This window comes from Myotis brandtii, unplaced genomic scaffold (genome assembly GCF_000412655.1).
Source record: "Myotis brandtii unplaced genomic scaffold, ASM41265v1 scaffold77, whole genome shotgun sequence".
NCBI classification, from domain to species: domain Eukaryota; kingdom Metazoa; phylum Chordata; class Mammalia; order Chiroptera; family Vespertilionidae; genus Myotis; species Myotis brandtii.
In genome coordinates, this window is record NW_005371082.1 from 4,449,124 (window position 1) to 4,466,593 (window position 17,470).

General features: G+C 40.1%; 1 protein-coding gene across 4 annotated transcripts in view; it reads right to left on the reverse strand.

Moving 5' to 3' along the window:
• DCLK1 (doublecortin-like kinase 1) overlaps positions 1-17,464 on the reverse strand; it is a 520,253-nt gene extending 502,789 nt beyond the window's left edge. For 3 of the 4 annotated variants that reach the window (XM_005883147.2, XM_005883146.2, XM_014530740.1), the window contains exons 1-2: positions 17,363-17,435; positions 11,759-12,153 (exon numbers count right to left, since the gene is read on the reverse strand). In XM_005883147.2, coding sequence (XP_005883209.1) covers positions 11,759-12,134 — 376 coding nt within the window. In that variant the 5' untranslated portion in view covers positions 12,135-12,153; positions 17,363-17,435. Of the gene's footprint in view, positions 1-11,758; positions 12,154-17,362 lie in introns of all 4 variants that reach the window. The other variant, XM_005883145.2, reaches the window with a different exon arrangement.
• Between the last annotated feature and the right edge of the window lie 6 nt (positions 17,465-17,470).

Consider the following 17,470-nt stretch of genomic DNA (forward strand, 5'->3'; position numbering starts at 1 on the left):
GGCCTGCAGGGGAGGGCAGTTGGGGGGAACCAGCCCTACAGGGGAGGGCAGTTGGGGGGGACCAGCCCTGCAGGGGAGGGCAGTTGGGGCGAGCAGGCCTGCAGGTGAGGGCAGTTAGGGGGAACCAGGCCAGCAGGGGAGGACAGTTAGGGCAATTGGGCCAGCAGCGGAGGGCAGTTAGGGGCAACCAGGCTGGCAAGGGAGGGAAGATAGGGGTGACTGGGCCTGCAGGGGAGGGCAGTTGGGGGCAACCAGGCTGGCAGGGGAGGGCAGTTAGGGGTGACAAGGCCAGCAGAGGAGGGCAATTAGGGGCAATCGGGCCGACAGGGGAGTGGTTAGGGGGTGATCAGGCTGGCAGACAGAAGCAGTTAGGGGCAATCAGGCAGGCAGGCAGGCAAGTGGTTGGGAGCCAGCAGTCCTGGATTGTGAGAGGGATGTCTGACTGCCCGTTTAAGCCCGCTGGGATCGGGCCTAAATGGGAAGTCAGACATCCCCCGAGGGGTCCCAGATTGGAGAGGGTGCAGACTGGGCTGAGGGACATTCTCCCCCCACCCCCGTGCACAAATTTTGTGCACCAGGCTTCTAGTTTAATTATAATTCTGAACTTCTCCCTGCCACTATAGACCCTACCTCTATTTAAACTCAGTTAAATTATGATTTTGTAAAAAAAAATAGCTTTTTAAAAATGTTATAATATCTCTGATAATTGTATATTAACAAATTGTAGTTACTTTGGGAAGAATACATAGTTTTGATTTGGTCCAATAGCTCTGGATATCCAGTATTTAACTTCTTTCTTATTGGGGCCGTGAGTTAAGAGATATGTTATAATCTTGAATAGAAAATCATCAATAGATTCTATTCAACTCTTAACATGAGGTGTGTATATCAATGGTCATTGAAAAATAACAAATCAAGTAAAACTTATAATTACTTATAAAAACTTATAACTGATACTATAAAACATATAATTACATACTTCTTTTTATGTACTCAAAGCCATCCCAAAGTTTTATGGTGCAATTCATACTACAACAGCAAAATGAAAGTTAATCTATCTAACCCAAGATATATTTGAGAAAAATAGCCTTCATATTGTGATTTAAAAGTAGAAATATATATATTTGGTCTTCATGACATTTCTGGCACAGAGCTCCTGAAATTCTTAGAATTTGCTAAGTGGTAAGAGCAATAAAGGTGTCTTAATATTCAAAACAAACTCCTCTCTACCACACCTGAGTTTTTGTTAATGAAGTGACTTTTGGAAGCACCTTAGGATGTGGACTGTATGCCAGCGGAACCAACCATGCAATTAGAGGATAGGAACTTTCATTCCCACCCCACTGACCTGGGACAGGGAAAAGGAGGTAGAGGTTGAATTAATCACCAATGGCCAATGAGTTAATCAATCATGCCTATCTATTACATTTTTTATTAAATATTTATTAAGGCCTCCATAAAAACCCAAAGGACGGGGTTTGGAAAGCTTCTGCTTGGTGGACATGTGGAAATGCAGTGAGAGTATCATGCTCAGAGAAGGCATATAAGCTCCAAGCCCTTTCCCCATACCTTGCCCTATGAAACTCTTCCATCTGGTTGTTCATGAGTTATATAATTTTAAAATAAACTGGTAAATCAGTATGTAAAATATTTCCCTAAGTTCTGTGAGCCACTCTAGCAGATTAATAGAACCAAAGGAGGGGGTCATAGGACCTCCTAACTATTGGCCAATCCATTAGAAGTACATATGACAATTTGTACTTATAACTGACATCTGAGGGGGTGGGGTGGGGTAGGGACAGTCTTATAGGAGTGAGCCCTTAACTTGTGGTATCTGATGCTATTACAGAAAAGAAAGTGTCAGAATTGAGTTGAATTGTAGGACATCCAGCTGGTGTCACAGATAATTGCTTGGATGTGTGTGTGGGGAAGCCCCAAAACATTGAAATTTTATGGCTCAAACTTTGCTTTAAAATTTTTGGATTATTTACTACTAGAGGCCTGGTGCACAAAAATTTGTGCACTCGGGGGGGTCCCTCAGCCCAGCCTGTGCCCTCTCGCAGTCTGGGACCCCTCAGGGGATGTCCATCTGCTGGCTTAGGCCCATTCCCTGGGGGAACGGGCCTATGCTGGCAATCAGACATCCCTCTGGCAGCCCAGGAGCCCTTGGGGGATGTCCACTTGCCAGCAGGGAGCAGGCCTAAGCTGCAGTCCAACATCCTTAGCGCTGCTGAGGAGGTGGGAGAGGCTCCCCCCCCCACTGCTGTGCTGGCAGCCTTCAGCCTGGCTTGTGGCTGAGCAAAGCTCCCCCTGTGGGAGTGCACTGACCACCAGGGGGCATCTCCTGCATTGAGCATCTGCCCCTGGTGGTCAGTGTGTGTCATAGTGACCAGTCATTCCCAGTTGTTCTGCTGTTACAGTCAATTTGCATATTACCCTTTTATTATATAGGATAGGTGAGGTTAAATAAGGGCAAAAAATATAGCAAGATCATAGATGGTTTAAACGAAATGGTATAAAAACCTATTTAGAGATGGAGCTGGCAATTACTACACATAATGACTTGCTAGTTGGTTATGATACTGCCAGTTTTGTTCCAGTTTAGTCAAGTGAAAGTCTTTGTGCTAAAACTGATTTTCAAATTGAAATTTAATACTCTGAGTGTGTCCAAGATATCCCAACAAATATCAGGAACTACAGAAGCAGCACCTGTCTGAATTGCTGTGGCATTTACAAAAAAAACAGAAAACTAATATTTGCTTTTAAGCAAAGGCAAAAGTAAAGAAATGACAGTTAACAACAACAACAAAATGTGAGGAAATAAAGCATGAAGTTGTATTCTGATACCATCTCCTAAAATATCAGAGCATAATAAGTTCTTCCTAGAAAGGGTTAAGTATTTTTCAGGACTTTGGAGAATGGAATACTTTCTGTGTAAGCATATTAGATAATTTTTATGGTAAAGAAGAGTCTGTGTTTTGTTTTGTTTTGTTTTGTTTTTAAAAAATCACATATACTTTTTTAAAATTATTATATTTGTCATTACTCTTCAAAGTATGAAAACAAAATTTCCTACCTAACAAAGTTTATTATTTAAAAATCTGCAAAGGTAATTCTACTTGGCCATAGACTCCCATTATGAAATTACAGGATTTCCAACTTAAAAAAACACACAAAAACTTCTGTTAATATGGTACCAGCTCCTTGATTGACCTGGACTATGGTGAGTCAACCAGGAATGTGCTCCTTCACAAGATGCCACAGAACATTGCCCTGTTTCCTATTACTGCTGGAGTGTTTTCAATAGCTAAGAGTTGTGACTTGTAAATTGCAGCTGTGATATCACTTGACCTCAGTCTGAATGAAGATGACCTAATCTGTATAGTATGCTTCACATTACTAAAGCTGGCTTCTACCACCTCTAGATTCCTTTTAAGTTCTATATGTGGCATGTTCAACAGTATCTTAAGTGAGGGATATCCATAATATATTTCATTTTTCCAGTGTATAAAACTTCTCATTGAAAACTCTGCAAATTAAAGTTTACTATTGTGAGTTACAATAAAATCTGGGAAAGCTCAAATATATATTGAACCCTCTGAAACTGAACTGAGTTAAATTATATGAAAGACACTACCTGTAGAATAAAATATCATAAAGTGCCTTCTGGATATTATATATTATGAGACTATATCAGATATACACAGTAACATTTCATAATCTACCTGGAAGGCGATGGTTTAAGAACATGATTTTGAGAGTGCTATTAAAAGCAAGGAAAAAGATTCCCAAAGGCACTTATGGGTCATTGTTTCCTCGAAGTCTTTCATAATAGAATAGTATATAAAAATAAGATTATAGAAAATAAAATTTAAATCTGTTTGTCAGACCTGTCGAAAATGTTGACTTCTCCATTCAAAGCAACAGAAAAAGAACATAAAAGGAAAAATGGGGAGGTCCAATTATTTAAAATTTAAACCTGATATAATTAAAAATTAAGGAAACTAAAATAAAAAGAGGGAAACATATTGAGGACCTATAATACAACAATAGGTTAATGTGCAAATATAGTTTACTAAAATACAAGGTACTAAGATATACGACAAAGGACAAAAATATAAATATAAAACACCACTAGAGACATTATAAATTGATAACAACCCTTTTGGAAAGCACCATGGTAAACTGTATTGAAAGCCATGAAAATGTTCATTTTCTTGGCTAAAAATTTCTCCAAACAAATAACAGAAAAACAAATAACAAAACTGAAACAAGTATATGCAACATTGACCATGAAACATAAAAATTTAAAACAACCTCTTAAATCCTCAATAATAGGTACAAGACCTAAATTAGTCACTCTGGGAAGTGAAAAGAATTCTAAGTCATGAGTTTGTCTTCAAAGAGCTTAGAGGCAAGATGTGTTATATAAAAGATTCCACTACAAGGCAATAAGTGATCATTGCTAAATAAGTGGTCCATGCAACTTTAATTCAATGGAGAAAAAAATCACTTCCCACTCCCCACTGATCAATCAATAAAGGGGAAATAGAATTCATGCTGGCCTGGAAAGTGAAGCAAGGATAAGATTTTCATTGGCAGGAAAGAAAAAGGAAAGCATTCCAGATTTAAATAATAATAATAATAATAATAATAATAGGTTCTATTGCACAGTACAATAATGGGATGGTGAGATATTAATATATCTTTCTCAAAAAATAAAATAAAAATAATTCCATGGACAGACAGAGTAAGACTGCAGTAGGCAGTAAGGTCAAATTTATATGCATCACAACCATGTATTAGAAAGATCACATTGGCTGCAATGTGGAGGAATGACTCAATGGAAGACAGAAGTCAATGGAAGACAAAGAGATAGAGAACTTTATATACCTGCACTAGGGACAGAGAGGAGTGGATGCTATAAGAAGTACTTAGTAGACAGAATGAGCCAGAATTGGCAATTAATTGGATGTGGGGCCCACGGGAATGTGAGTCTACAACATTGAAAAGATGACACTGAAAATTCTATTTTGGCCAACTTCTCATATACCACAATAGATCAAATAAGAAAGGGAACAAGTTTAGATTAGATGCTAAGAAAGGAAATTAATGTGGTTGTGCACATATTGAATTTGAAGATCCTAGGAGCCAACCAGCTGGAGATTTCTAGCAAGCAGTGGAAATATAGGTTTGGAGTTTGGGAGGGAGATGAATGTGGCAGCCACAGCTACAGGGATTAAAGAAAATGCCCAGTGAGACCACACCCAGATAGACAAGAGGAAATCCAGGGTAACTCCAGTTTTTAAAGAGTGCCTGAGATGGAGGAGCTACTGAAGGGAACTGAGAGAAATCAGGTGCCTAGAGCCATGGAAATCAAGGGGTGGAAAGTACGTGGCTGGGATAAATCCAGACATCAGCATTCAATGCTCCAGGAAGAGCAAGTGAAGATAAGGATCCCTAAGAGATCCCTGGCTTTTAGGGGGCCACATATGGTCCTATAATGGCCAATTGGATAGTGATGCCAGATTGCTTTCATTCATTAATTTATCCATCTATTCTCGCTTTCCTTTTTCTTCCAATGATATTTATTGAGTAGTTTCAAACACCATGTTAGGCAGTGAGGACTTCAATGGCTCCCTGACTTCTAGAGACTTTGATATAAAGTAAATAAATACATTACAATGTAATGGTGCTAATCAAGGGCTTGAAGTATGATTGGAAGTTAGGAAGTAGAGACAGCAAATGATGATGTTCTCATGGAAGAGCTCTGGGTTTGAGAGGTCAGCAAGATTAAGGCAAGGCTGAGGTGATGAGAATGAAGATCTTTGCCATTGGCAGAACAGGTTATCTTAATGTCTGCCATGTAGCAGATCCTATTCTAATCCTCACCACAATCCTATGAGCTAATAATAAACACAACACTTATCACTGGGCACAATGAGGGACAAAGAGTTAGACAGCATGGTCAAGGTCACAAGGCTAGCAAAGGTGGAGTCAGGATTCAAATGTAGGTGGTCTAACTCCAGAGCCTGACTTAACTATGAGGCCATGCACCCTCCAGAGGGCACCCATCTCACTCTCCTTATGGAGAGGGAAGTCCAGACTGGGAAAGCACAAGGAAAAAGAGCAACTGAGGCTGAGTTCAGTTCAGAGTGTATTAACAAGTAATAGGAGATAAGGCCAAGATAGGAGGAAGGGGCAGGAGAGGATTCACTGAGAAGCACATTAAAAATTGAAGGTGTTGTCTATTTTATATGTAAGCAGGAAAGCCATTATGAAGCAAAGATATGACATAAAGTGGTTTGTCTATGGCTTGGTTTATAGGCAGGAAAACTTGTTTGAAGATTGCTGTTTGGGACATGTGTGTCCTAAAGGGCCTGATCTAAGAGAGGTTCTAATGGGGATGGAAGAGCAGGGTTAAATACAGATTCTATAAAGAAAAGAAAAACTACCTTAGGAGCCTATTCTAATACTATAGGGGAGAGACAACAAGAGTCCAATGGTAGGAATATGAGGAGATATTTCTTTTTTTTCTTTTTTTCACCTTTCAAAATTTTCTACATTGGGCACTGTAGAAAAAAAAGTATCACTTCTTCACTCAAAAAAATAACACTGCCCAACCAGCATGGCTCAGTGGTTCAGTGTTGAACTACAAACCAGGAGGTTCGATTATGGTCAGGGCATATGCCCGGGTTGCAATTCCCAATGTGAGGCATGCAGGAGGCAGCCAATCAATGATCCTGTTTCATCACTGATGTTTCTATCTCTCCCTCTCCCTCCCTCTCTGTATCAGTGTTGTCCTTACTATATATATATATATAGTAAGATTGTTAAAACAGTAATAAGGACTTGGAAACTATAATAATGGTGGTGGAGAGGACTGAACAAATTGAAGAAATGTCTTAAGCAGAATCAAAAGAATTTGATGACAGCTTAGATTTGAGGAAGGCATGGAAGGAAAAGTCAAGGGTGATGTTAAGTTAGATGGTGACCCCATTTAATGAGATTCAGAACCCGAGAAGAGGAATAAATCCTCGATAATGGAAAAGAATGAGTTCACATTTATCATGTTAACTTTTAAAGGGTTAAGGATTAGAGTACCCGTTAAATATATCCAGATGTTTGGTATGCAGAAGAAAGGTCTGATTTGGAAGTAATTGGCCTTAAAAGAATGATTAAAATAATGAGACTCGATGACATCATTAGTAGATGACCCAAAGACAGAAAAGTGTTTAAAGGTGAGGCAAGAAAAGAGGGAATCAGAAAGTCACATTGAAACACCACAATAATAATTGCTACAGGCAAAAATCTACCAATAAATGCCAAAGTGGGCAAAAGTTGAAGGAAACAAGATATTTACATAGCTTCAAAGTTTCTCCTCACAATATTTATCTATTATAAAGGGGAAAATAGTTATTTCAGAGTGAAGATAACTGGCAGATACCACCCTAACTAACTGATCGTGGTTAATCTTACCATTAATGAGACACAGCAATATCATGTACCCTGGAAATTGATGCACTGAAAAGGACACAGCATCACTTCTGTGGAATTCTTGCTACAAACTCATAACTTCAACTTAGTCATCAGATAAACCCAAATTGAGGGACATTCTACAAAGTAACTGACCAGTACTCTTCAAAAACTTTAAGTCATTAAAGACAAGGAAAGACTGAATAATTGTCACTCTTGGAAGAGATGAAGGATACATGGGTCCTACTTGCAATGTGTGATTCTGGAACCCTAAAAAAAAGGGCAATAATGGAAAAACTGATGAAAGTTACATAAAGCCTGTAGTTTAGTGACTAGCATTGTTCCAAAGTTAATTTTTACTTTTGATAATTATACCATGGTTGTGTAAGATGTTCCATTATGGGAAGCTGGGTGAAAGGCATATGGGAACTCCCTCTCTTTGTGACACTTCTATTAGTCCAAATTAATTTCAAAATTAAAATAAAAAAATGTGGCAGGTAGCCTAGAAAAAAATAATTGAATCTCTACCTCAGATGTTGTACTAATATGACTTCCATTAGAATATTTAAAAAAAATAAAAGCATAAAAGCTCTGGTCTGGTAGCTCAGTTGGTTACAGCATTGTTCCGATATGCCAAGGTTGTGGGTTCGATCCTTGGTCAAGGCACATATAAGAATCAACCAATAGATGTACAAATAAGTGGAACAACAAAGCGCTCTCTCTCTCTCTCTCTCTCTCTCTCTCTCTCTCTCTTCCTCTCTCTAAAATCAGTCAATCAATAAATAATCTTTAAATGAAAACATAAAAACACTAGAAAAAATGAGGGAAACAATTTTCTAATCTCAGCATACAGAGGACCCAAGAGGCATGAAAAATCAAGCCATAAATAAAAACTCCAACACATATGATTATATAAAATTTTGTAAATCTGCATGGCAGAAAACACAATAAACAAAGTCACTAGACAAACGGCCTTGCTTCACAACATTTACATACTTACAGTGGAGTATAAAGTGTCAAAATTGAGGAAAGAGAGGCAATATTGGGGAAATGTGGCTAAGTTTCAAGGTTAATCACTTGCAGAAATAAGCCTACAATTCAGTTTTCCTTATTGAGCACCATGTTTTTTAAAACATATAAGTCCATTTAGAAAGCAAACAACTATGAATGTCATCCACTGTTTACTCTTAAGAGTATGTGTGTGCATGTGTATATGTACACATATATGCATAGATAGACACACATACAATCATGCATACACAAACACATATACACTCTCTCACATGCATACTTCAGGTAAATAGCAGCTCTCTCAATACACTGAAACAAATTTAGGCATAATAATCTATGTATAATAATACTAAAACAGTAATAGTGACCACAAAACTGTTATAGACAAAGAACCTCACGTGTCATTGTAATTCAGAATTTTTGTTTGAGATAAGTGAGAAAGAATAAACTTTAGAAAAATTACAAGTTAAATACATTTGTCACTACACCTACTAAACAGATTTAATTTAAAACTCAAACATCATCATATGTGGAAGGGGAAATGAGAAGCTAATAACATGCATTGAGGTTTACACAAAATTAGTATGTAAAGTAAGATATATGAACCTAATGATGAATATGAAGTAACTGTTTGCAGTTTAACAGGCTAAGCAAAAATGTAATTGGTAAAGAGGCAAATCTAAATTAATTTCCAGCTATTTTAACACTAAGTACAGCTGCATGTTGATTGTCACTGTTTTACAAGAGAAAAAAAAATATTTAAACTGAATTTGTTTGAAAATGCAGCCAATATATGAACATACTGTACTGAAGTTAGCATCCATTCAATCAGATAAAAGGTATTTTTTCCAAAAGAAATTTATTTAACATCAGAATATTCCTTCTGCAGTTACTTCACATTGATTGGAAAGAAAAATATCTGGAGGCAAATGAAAATATTAAAGTGTTTCTCGGAACAGTATCTGTCATTCCTGAAATGAAGTCAAGGTTTAAAGCATTTGTTTTCAAGAAGAAGCTAATACAATAAAATTTTATTTAAAAGCCATTATGACTACCTCATTCAGTATCCTATTAGTGGCGGTTATGAGCTCAAGCTCTGGCACCAGCTTTCCTGGGTTGAAACTCTAACCCTATCATTTCTTGCTGTGTGACTTTGAGCAGATCATTTAATCACACTGTGCCTCACTTTTCATATCTTAACATTAGGGTGATAACAGCACCTCCTATAATCACTGTGAGAATTAAGCGTGTTCATGTATGCAAGACACATGCTCAATAACGGTGAGTTATTATTATTTTCAGTCAGGACAGCAGTCTCTCAGAGCAGGCATTCTTTTGTGTTAAAAAACTGACAGAGTTGTGGGAAGCAAGCCATGACTTTGTGTAAAGTACTGTTGTCATTTCCCATCTCCCACACCCTCTTCTTAATAGGGGTGTATCCTGGGAATATCTCTGGCCACTTCTCAATAAAGATGAGTCTTGGGGGTGGGGAAAGGGAGGGTCTGATTGAAGTGCCCCTCCCATCAGAGATATTGCACATGTGATTCTAGCACAGAGTGAGAAATCAGTCCTGGCTTTCTTAGCATGTGCTTATGTGCTTTGAAATCTTGGCATATTTTCCCTACAATACCATCAGCCCTCAAAGGGATAGTCTGGTGACTAGCCATGCACCTGACTTTGCATTTGATCTTTATCCATATCCCTTGGAATAGCTCATCAAATGCTTTCTTTATCCTTGTATTTTCCAAGGTCATGAAAAGGACAACACTGATACAGAAAGATTTCATGTTCATTCTTCCCCTTTAATTTACTGGAAGTTCCAACATCTGAATAGAAGGAAAAACGCCAAGTCTGCAGGCATCTTGGCAGGATGACAAATTATCAAAAAGGGATAAGAATTCCCACAAAATAAACACACCAAAGCCAGGCTCCTCCACACCCTCGCAAGTCCAGTCATACTGTGACTGCACTGGCATGACTGCCAAAGGATAAAGGGAAGGAAAATGGGAGAAAGACACAGAAGCCCTCATCCTTGAATCACATACAAACTCTGCCTCCAAAGGAGGACAAGAGGGCTTGCCTGTGTGTGGTCAGGGCAGAGCAATCCAAAACTGCATGAAGGGGAAGAGAGGTAGGCAAGGATGAAAAAGATGCTTCCTGTTATCTGCACCAGAGAGAGAGATCAGTACTTTCAAGGGATTCCTCTGGGATCCAATAAGACAACAGAGCCTGGGCAAATATATTTGGAGTAAAGGTGAAATCAAGCACTTCCAACCTTCAAACTTCCTTTCCACATTCTTTTGTGCTGTGTATTACTTCACCAGGACCTTGAGACCTCAATCTTAGAAAAACCTACTCTCCAAAGAGGATCAGCTATCTTGTTTTACACCTTAGCTTGAATTTAATGCCAGTTATTTCTTTCTAAGCCATTTTCCTTTGCTTAAAATTTCTAAGGTGATTAGAGGTTTTATGCTCTGCTCCAACAGGCTGGGAGTGAGTAGCTCAAAATAGGAAACATACTCTGCTTGCACAAGACACCAAGCCTCACCAGTGGACCCAGAATCCTAGTTTCACATCTAAACAGATAATTACTGTTAACCTAAATTGTACTTAAAAAATAAACTGGAAAGATCAATTCCTTTGTATCCTCAAACACCACAGAAAGATAACAAGCCTTTAAAACTTAAAAGGAAGCATCATATTGAAAAGAGTTGCCAGAAAAACTAATTTTTGATCCAACGTCACCACTAACTAGTATTTAACCACAGACATGTCACTTGAATGTTCTGGACCTCAGTCTCCCGTGATAAAATTAATGGGTTTGGTACCTATTTAAGATTCCTTTCAACTCTAAAATTTCATGATCAATTCATTATTTGTAGTTCAAGCACTTTCTGATGTGATAGCAAGAGCTCAATTTTTATCTTGAAATGAATATGAGCTATATGATTAAAGATATAAAAATGGACTCTTAAAATTAATGTACCATAGGTGTGAGAAAAAAAATATATAGTATGCTGTAGAATTAAGACACTTATTCCCTCAGCTCATTACCATGAGCTAGCTGACCTAATACCATTAGGTTTTTTTTCTTTTCTTTTTACACTATGGTAAGTACAGCAACGTGAACTCGCAAATGTGTGAAACAATAAGAATCAGCACCACAAGGCAGAATGCTGCTCTTAAAGATCAAGTGGGAGCTGGCTCGAGCAATGTGGACATGTGAGAACTGTTCTTCAAGGTCACTGGGGAGCTATCTCATAATGCTCACCTTCCACCAGTTGGTCCAGGCTGGAAATCTTCTTGAGCCCATCGATGGTGTAGATTGTTCTCACTCCCTGGGGCAAATTCACATTATCCGACAGAGTTCGGGTCAAATCAGCCAGCAGGGCATCAAAAGATCGGAACCGGTCTGGGGAGATGGCATACACAATCCCTTTAAAGTACCGATCTCCATTTCGATAGAAACGAACTTTCTTGGCCTTCTTCTCGGAGCTGAGCGTCTGCAGCGTGCGGGTTCTGTAAAAGCTGCAGTGGGCGCTATGTGTGGGGCTGGGCAGCCCGTTCACCCGTGACCCTCTGCTGTATCTCTGCGCCTTATCCCGCTCATCAAAGTGCTCCAGCTCCATGTCTCTGCCAAAGGACATGACGCAGTTCAAGTTGAATCTATGAGGCACAGCAACAAAAACAGAGACACATACTTATGTTATTTAAGATCATGATTTGAGAGACTCAACTTGAGAGAAGCTGGTGGAAACAGTGCTAGAAATGATGATATATTTCATATGAATTATCAAGTTGGGAGAGAAAGAAGATGGCAAAGAAAAAGAAGAGGCAGGCCCAGTGCGAATAGCTTATTAATCAACTTTAGTTTTATTAGAAACAGCTCCTCTGTACTGACCACCTAACAACATATCAGGCTTTGAACAGCTATTATTTCCAACAGTCATAGCAAACCTTTCAAAGTATTATGATTCCTATCTACGGATGAAGAAACCAAAACGGAGGAAAAAAATCTCCTAAATTTACCAACGTAAGCCAGATGAGAAATGCTTGAACCAAGAACACTGACCCAGGTTTGCCTGACTCCGAAGCTCCAGGCTGCCTGCAGGGCAGTGTGCTAATCCTGGTGGCAGGCAGGAAGTCAGCTTTCACACCACCATTCAGCTAAAGCAGTGGTTCCCAACGTGGGGCACTCACCCCACAGAGGGGGCAATTTGATTTTTAAGGGGGGCAATTTGAGAATGAGTCATTAACAGTGAATTTTTTGCATTTCTTGTGGTTCTAGGGGTCTCATATACAGTTTATAAATATATATTGTGAGATATTTATGCATTTCAGTTCTCTACTATGTTTTGAAACTTTATTTGCTATTTTTTCATATCATTTCATATTACTATTATTTTTTTCACAATTTCTTAGTGATTTCTTCCTCAGTACTTCAACCATCCTTTCGTTCTTTTATTTTTCTCTTTCATGGATGCCATGTTTTTGGAAGTTTTTTAGACCAATGGGCTTTTAGGCTTCCTCCATGTGAATAGGAGTTCACATTTTGAATAATAACAATTATATGTTACGGGGGAGGGGGGGAGCATCAGGATTTTAGAGATGCTTAGATGGGGCATGGCTAAAAAAAAGGTTGGGAACCACTGAGCTAAAGAGAGGTGGTGGGCCAGGAGAAAAAGACAGTGGGCAGCATTTCATAATCAGATTGTCTACATTACTTAGTGTTTATGGTCCTCAAGGCCGGATGGAGAGCAAATGGAATCAATCTGTAAATTTTACCAACTTAAGATTTTCCAACATATTCACATATTCAATAGAAATTATTTTAAAACCTGAATTCACCATAACTCATTTACTTACATTTAGTGCTTCAGAAAAATTGGATTAAAAAACAAGAAAAAGGAGGAAGAGAAAGAGAAGTGAGAGAAGATCAAGGAAAACAACAATAAGAAGAAAGGATCAAAGGGCTTTGCTTTTCCTTCCACTCAGGCTCTCTCTGTCTTTGAGGCAATCAAGATGTGGATCCAGACTTGACCTGGTACTAGCTATGCAAATTGGTCAACATCTTCAAGCCTCAATTTCCTTAACCAAGTATGGAAATGATAATCGTACCTACTTCAGAGTTAATATTAATCATGAAGCACTTAAGATAGTATCTAGTATGTGATAAGTATTAATATTTGTATTTCTGTTCCTGACTCTGTCAAAGAAAGAGCTAGTGGGAATAGAATCTCTGCCTTCTGGTAAGGAAGGCTCCTAGTGAGTCTTCCTGATTTCCACTCATGACCTTCTGAAAGATATGCTTGCACTCTATGGTCCCCATTTTACTTTCTGTAGAGTCTTTGTTATCAGCAAGCTGCCCCTGGAATCAGTTCATCCTTGCTAAGGGTTTAGTTGATAAAGGCTTTTGGTGTTGCCCCTTTGGAGGATCCATGTTTTATCAGGTCAATCTAGAAAAGGGGGAAAAACCTCCGAATTCAAACAAAAGAAGTTCTAAAGACAAAATTTCAGGAATGTTGAAATAAAATATACAGGAAATGGAAAATTTAGGGCAACAACCTATGAGTGCTCCCGAAATCCCACCACAGGGATGATGTCCTCTTTCCCAAGGTCAGTCCAAACTAACCAAAATCTCTGCCAAGCCTCCCTGGCCTTTCCATGACCTCTGATCCATTGGCTAAAAATTTATGCTCAAAAGCATGTGTCCTCTGAAATGAATGAAGTGGGAAAAGGTAATATTTATTGAATGTCTACTATGTGCCCGACACTATTACTCAGCAATCAGTTGTGTAATATGCTAAATATTCTCTTCTAAATCTCATGATGATCCAATGAGGTAGGTAATATTGTGACTAAGGGTGAATATGGGATATACCCAGGGTCCCAAAGTCATAATTGAGGGAGTTGTGATTTAAACTCAGGTTTTCTCTGATTGACTCTGAAACTGGCACTCATTCCTTGCTGCCCCATACTCTCTTGTCCTAGAGGCCTAGACCCCCTGAGATTAGACCCTTCAGGCATATAAAGTAGGGTCTTTTTTAAGCCCTCACTCCTAACTAGCTTTGTGACCTTGGGCAGGTTACTTAACTGCTGAAGACCTCTGAAGAGGAGACAGTGATCAGCAGGCCTCTAATGTCTTCCTTCACCTGCTCATTAGTCTATTGCTGACCCCAACTGGGTGGGAGAGGAGACAGTGGAGTGTGATTTAAATCTGGAGTGTAATTTTTTCTTCCAAATATGAAAACTACCTCATGCCTCTTCATTTGTATTTTCCAGGAAAAGTTATAGCATATATAGGTAGATATGAATTGGTTTCATTGATTTTGAAGTTATATCATTACAAAACAATTATCCCATCCTTCCGGCAGCTATTAATTTAATAACAGAACCAATATTTTGCCCATGGTATCATAAATACTCCTACTTTTTAAAATAAATTTGTTTTTAAAAGGAGTTCTTTGTTTTCTAAAATGAGTTTGGGAAGATGATACTGCCAGTACTCATGCCAATTCACTAAACTCATCAAACTTTGTAAATCATAAAGGCCAGATTGGCTTTTGAATATTTTGTTTCTTTTTAAAGCCAGCAATCATCCCTCCAACCCTAGGATTTTCCCCCAAATCTATATGAACCCAAAGAAAACAAGTAGGACCCTAGCAAAGGATGGCACAGATGTACTACCAGAGAGTGCAAATCTAGTTTTAAAGGGCTCTTGTTGAGTCGCAATTTGCAAAGACCAAAAATTGTAGCAATTACTGGAATTCCTTAAAGGAACAGGCTTTTAAAGCCAAGAATACCACAGCAAATGAAAAAAACGGTAAATAAATAGAAAAAAAAGTTGATTTTGTTTTATTTGCACATATCCTCAAACTGGACTACACGTTCAATCAGGGCAGAGACCATACATATCTTCTACTGTCCTTCACTGAGGCTGCCCAAAAGTAGGCACTGATGTTGGTGACAAAGAAAAGCCACACTCAAACTGAAATCATTTTCAAGATTACAGCTACCAGTAGGCATCAAAATAGGTGTGTTTCCCTTGCCATGGCTGGCTCAGCTCTCCATGGGCTTAGTCATATATTTGAACCAAGAAGATTCCCTGGGCCTCTACAATCTCCCACTTTCTGCACAGGGAGCTGGCTAAAGCACACAGCCACGTGTTTACAGACCATAGGTAGCTAAGGCCTAAGCCACACATTTGTGGTGCCAAGAAAGTATCTATACTGCCTTAGTCACAAAGATCACACATGTGGGTGGGGAAGAAGGGGATCATGGATCTTATCCAGATTTTCCTATAAACTTTTCCAGGCCAACAAATCAGCATCCTCCATTATTCTGTGGGACTTCTCACCATTTTGAGGAACCTGTGTTCATCCTCTAGATGAGCTCATAAGTTTGTTTCCAAGATTCCCCCTCATCTAGCGTGCACGCGAGCACACACACACACACACACACACACACCAAGACACAATTTGTCATAAATCCTACCACATCTAAATTGATGCTGCACCTGGAAGTCTCAAGGCATATTCCTGCCAGTAGATTAGAGTGCAGGTGGATGGACAGGCTAGAATTAGAGGCCACACACACCTTCAGAATGCAGGCACCACCCTGGACGAAAACATCACAGGATGCATGTGGATCCTTCATAATGTTCCTACATATAACGTCTCTTAAAATCCCTCCCAGCCCACATCCATTGACATTTCATAGTTAAAACGCTGGCCTACTTTCCTTTTCCTTTCAAAGGCGATTTATTTGAGAACATTCATAAAACGTATTTTGGGAACAGTCTGCAGTGTGCACCATAATGTGGACATGCATTCACAGGTGTGGAGAGAAGGAGCCGGTTTGAATGAAACCTTTCACCTGCTCCATCTCCTACCAGCATCTCCTTGCCAAATCCAGCAGGGATTCCTAGCACAACTGGTTTGCAAATGCAGCCTCTTTTTTTTTAATATATTTTATTGATTTTTTTACAGAGAGGAAGGGAAGGGATAAAGAGCTAGAAACATCGATGAGAGAGAAACATCGATCAGCCGCCTCCTGCACACTCCCTATTGGGTATGTGCCCGCAACCAAGGCACATGCCCCTGACCGGAACCGAACCTGGGACCCTTGAGTCCGCAGGCCGACGTTCTATCCACTGAGCCAAACCAGTTAGGGCCAGCCTCTTTTTTTTAATTGTTATTATTTTTTATTGTTGACAGTATTACAGATGTCTCCCATTCCCCCCCCCCACACACACACACACCTTTACCCGCCTCCGCCCAACCCCTACTCATCTCCCCCCACTCCCCTTCACCACCCTATTGTCCATGTCCATGGGCCATGCATTTTGTGGGGCAATGCGGGGCTGTGCTTGTGCTCCCTCTAGGAGGAAATTGCCGGTTCCTCTCCGCGTGCTTTTAGCACTGCAGGTACTAATTTGTATATAAGCAGCCTCACTGTCCCCGAAAGAACTTGAGGCCCTGCAAATGTGCTTGCAACACCCACACTGCAGCACAGATCGCTCTATCTTCCAGCACACACCACCCTCCCGGGCGGCAGGAGAGCACACAATAAGAGGCCTGGCCCGGTCACTCCTTCTAGGCGCAGACTTGCTCTTCATTCGTGGCGAGTTATGACAATGACAAACACCTAGCCCAGCTCCTCCGCCTTGGCTCGCCTTCTCCACTAACAACACAGCGAAAGCTGAGGCGGGGGTGAGGGCATGCTCGTCCGACTCCCCGTTTTTAGCCCGGTGGCACCAGACAAAAGAGGCAGGTGCCAGCAGCCTGGGGGCCGCCCGCACACACCGCCCCGGGCCGGGCCACCGCAATCTCAGGAGCCCCGCGGCTCCCTTCCCCAACGCCGACAAACCACATACCCGTCTGCTGAGAGACGCTGCCGGGGGTCTCTGTGGCCTTGAGCAGGGCCGCTTCCTGGTGCTGTCCTCTCCGGGCTGGGCGCGGTCGGGCTGCGGGGCTGTGGGGGG